The 3,661-nt window shown below is 34.9% G+C and overlaps 1 protein-coding gene across 1 annotated transcript in view; it reads left to right on the top strand.

Annotated features, from left to right (window-relative positions):
- The window catches only part of SLC41A2 (solute carrier family 41 (magnesium transporter), member 2), a 152,674-nt gene that overhangs the window by 103,384 nt on the left and 45,629 nt on the right, over positions 1-3,661 (top strand). Inside the window, exon 9 of the mRNA XM_012644691.1 lies at positions 1,218-1,336. Coding sequence (XP_012500145.1) covers positions 1,218-1,336 — 119 coding nt within the window. The remainder of the gene's footprint in view (positions 1-1,217; positions 1,337-3,661) is intronic.

The raw sequence follows: 3,661 nt of genomic DNA, 5'->3' as shown, positions 1-3,661 counted from the left end.
AATTACATGTTTCTTATCTATAAAATGAGAATTATGATACTTAAGCTCACAGAGATTTTTGTATGAATTACATTTAATGAGATAATTTTAATCCATTCCTACTGGCTTTTGGGGTGGCTGTCATTAAATTGGATTTTGGTATAGCCTAGACCAACATAATTTAAAAAGTAATTCTACTTGTAGAAAAACATGTGATAGGATATGCTATATATTTAATATAAATTACTTTTGTGTATTTATGTAAAAGGAAATGTCATATAAAGGCAAGTTATCTAAAATCTAATTTCATATCTAAAATTTCTACTCAACAATTTTTATTTTTGTATACCTTTAGAATGTCCATGAACAAACGTCCTCTATAGGTCTCCCTCCCAATTTCCCTGGAGCCACCATTCTCTCCATTACTTACCCTTAGAATTATGGAACCATCTGATTCAACCTGGTCCTTCATACTCTTTGATTAGAAAATGAGCAAACATTGTCTATTTGCCCTTTAACACAATTCATTTTTTCATTCACTTATTTATACAAAAGCATGTCTCCCCTTATAGTCTAATGTTTCACTACAGCCATCCATTCAGGTAATAGTAGCCTTCCTGACTCACTCTGTTCAATGCACATTAAGTGTCACCAACAGACTAGTCTTCTTTAAACATTGTTTTTATTACATCAGCCCTACGTTGATGAACTTAACAGTGGTTTCTTCTCATCTATGAAATCAAGTTTAAATTCTTCTGCCTAGCTTTCAAGGCCCTTTCTATGCTATTGGCCTTGATACTTTCGAAAGATGTGTGCAACTTTCCTTTATCATTCTAACTGGATTCTTATATTGTCCCTGAAAAGATCATCTAATTTTCATTGTTTGGAATGATTGCTGCTTTCTTTCCACTTGTTCAAATCCTCTTTCGTGAATATTAGTGTATGAATTCATTAGCAAAAATATTATTCAATAATGACTGCTAGAGTTGTATTGAACAACATTTCAGTGAGAAATTTAATTTAAATTACAACCACCCTTTTATTAGTAGGGCTTTAATGAGTTATTTCACTTTACCTAAGAAACAATTCCAGCTTCACTGAAAGGCTCTCCTTGGAAGTCTGTGCTATGGCATTGAGGGTAGTCAAATCTTTTTCGTATCTCAGTAAGCAAACCTCTTAGTTAAGTATCACAATGAGCTCATCTTGTGTTAAATTCCATTCTTTAAAAACATTCGTAGAGAAGATTTGCTCTACGTTCTTCAAATAAGACGGAACTTTCGAGAATTGAATTTCATTTTAAATATGCTGGGGAGGTACTATTTAAGGACCCCTGTTTATCAGCAGCAGCAGCTATTTAGTGAGTACCTGCCATATGCCAGATAACTTATAGGTCTTTTATGCTTGTTATATAATCCTCACAAGATAAATAATTTGTCCAGGGTCTCGCATCTAGTTAAGTGGTAAGTCAGGATTTAAACCCAGATCTGCTTGATTCTAAAGTGTGCAATTTTCCCCCCTCAGAATATACAGCTACCCATTTACCTGTTTTATTAGAGACAAGCATATATACATTATTTAAAGTAAGGCATATCTGTTTGATATTGTGATTAGGATATCTTTTGATACTTATTAGCATCTCTCAAGCTATAATAGTAGCATTTTTCAGAATATATTTCATGGTAACACTAGTTCTGTGAGATGTTAATAAGTATAACTTGAAAAGTGAGTTCTGTGATCAATTAAATTTGGTAAACATAAGGTTAAACAGATTTGTTTACTACAGGATTTCTTAAAGCCTTTATCAGGCTAACACATATCATGAAGCTTTCCTTCTGGTACTTCTGTTAGCTAGGTCTTGGAATTTCTGACCTTCCTTCAGAGCTCACAGACCACATTTTGAGAGCCTGATCTAGGGCTTATATCAGAGTCTACTTTCAAACAGTAATATACCACTTTACATGTAGGATAAGAACCTTATATCAGCACCCTTGAATTACTACTCCTCTTTCTTATGTGGTTTTTGTCATGGGCTTTACTTTGTTATCAAAACCCTGTAATACGTTGTTATTATTTTTGCTTTAAACAGTTACTTTTTAAAAGAGATTAAAAATGAGAAAATGATATCTTTTATACTTTCCCATGTAAATTTACATTTCCAGCATTCTTCCTGGTTTGGATCCAGGTTTTCTTCTGGTATTATTTTGCTTCTGCCTGAAGAAGTTCCTTTAGAGTTTCTTGTAGGGCAGACCTGCGGAGAAAACAGACGCTGCGGCCATGGTCTCTCTCAGCATGCTTCTCTTTCCTTTCCCTTCACCTCTACGCTTAATTCTAACAATGTCTATTTTTAACTTCTTCACCCTTATCTCAGAAGAAGAGCTGACTCTTTTGCCCAAGACTAATCCATCTGTGCCTGGATGCCATTCCATTGCAACTCCATCAATTATTTCAACTTTTCTCGTGTCTCCCATGTCTTCCTCTCTTCCATCTTTTCCCTTTAGCCTACAAATGTGCTCGTCTTTCATCCTGAATCACCTTTCCCACGCTCTTCTGCCTTCTCAAGCTTCCAATCTCTCTGTTCTACTCTTTACAATCAAACTTGCTCAAATGTAGTCTATAGTTTTTCAGCTCATTGCAGTATTGTTCTTCCCTCTCCCTCTATATAACTTTTTTTTTACTAAGCTCTCCAGTGAGCTCCTAATTATTTTATCTAGTTACTTATTTTTGGTCTTCTATTCAACTGTTTGATACTATTTAATATTCAGTTATTGAAGCTCTACCAATTCTCATCCCATTCTCTGAAAATTCTTTTTCGTTTTCTTTTCCAGTTTCTCCTTTCTACATGCCTCTTAAGCATTTGTATTCTTCAAAACTCTGTTCTTGATCATCTTCTATTCTCAGCCTTCACCTTCTTTATGGGTGATATTGTCTAGTCCAGAGATTTTCAGTGGGGTCCCAGACCAGCAGTATCACCTGGGATCTTGTTAGAAATGCAAATTCTCAAGCTTTAACCAGAAGCTCTAAGGTGGAACCCATCAATTGATTCTGATACATGCAAAAGTTTCAGAACCACTTGTTTTTGTCATACGGCTTCAACTCTTTATCTCTAGTCTTGACACGTCATTTCATATGTTCATTTCCAGATCCATACATTAAATTGGATATTTCTACATGGAAGACCCAAAGTTCCTAACTGAACTCGTTATCTTCCCCCCACAACCTGCTCTTCTTTCTGTGTTTCCGGTGTCGGTTAGTGGTATTATCATCTACCCAGAGTCCCAAACAAGACATCCCAAAATCACATACTGCCTCTCCCTTATATTCTCTACTTTTATCTGCTCTTGAAATAGCTTCCGAATTAGAGATCCATGGGTTAGAAGAAGATGAGAGCTGAATTAGTGTAGCCAGGCAGCATTCAAGAGAGACCATTTATTCGGTGATTAGGAAGTCATTTGAGAGTTTAGTTTTGTTGAGTAGCAGGCTAAATAAATGAAAGTATAGTCTTACAACAGAATATTATCAACAATAAAAATGGTTGAATTACATCTCCCAGAAGAACAAGGATGAATGAATCTCAGGAACTTAATATATGATACATTATTCCATTTATGTAAAGTTCAAAAGCATGTAAAACTCAATGCTTTATTGTTTAAGAATACACATATATGTGGTAATAACATAGAGA

The sequence above is a fragment of the Propithecus coquereli genome, unplaced genomic scaffold (assembly GCF_000956105.1).
Source record: "Propithecus coquereli isolate 6110/MARCELLA unplaced genomic scaffold, Pcoq_1.0 Scaffold218, whole genome shotgun sequence".
NCBI classification, from domain to species: domain Eukaryota; kingdom Metazoa; phylum Chordata; class Mammalia; order Primates; family Indriidae; genus Propithecus; species Propithecus coquereli.
The sequence above is the reverse complement of the archived record's forward strand: the minus strand, read 5'-3'. Positions and strand labels throughout refer to the sequence as shown.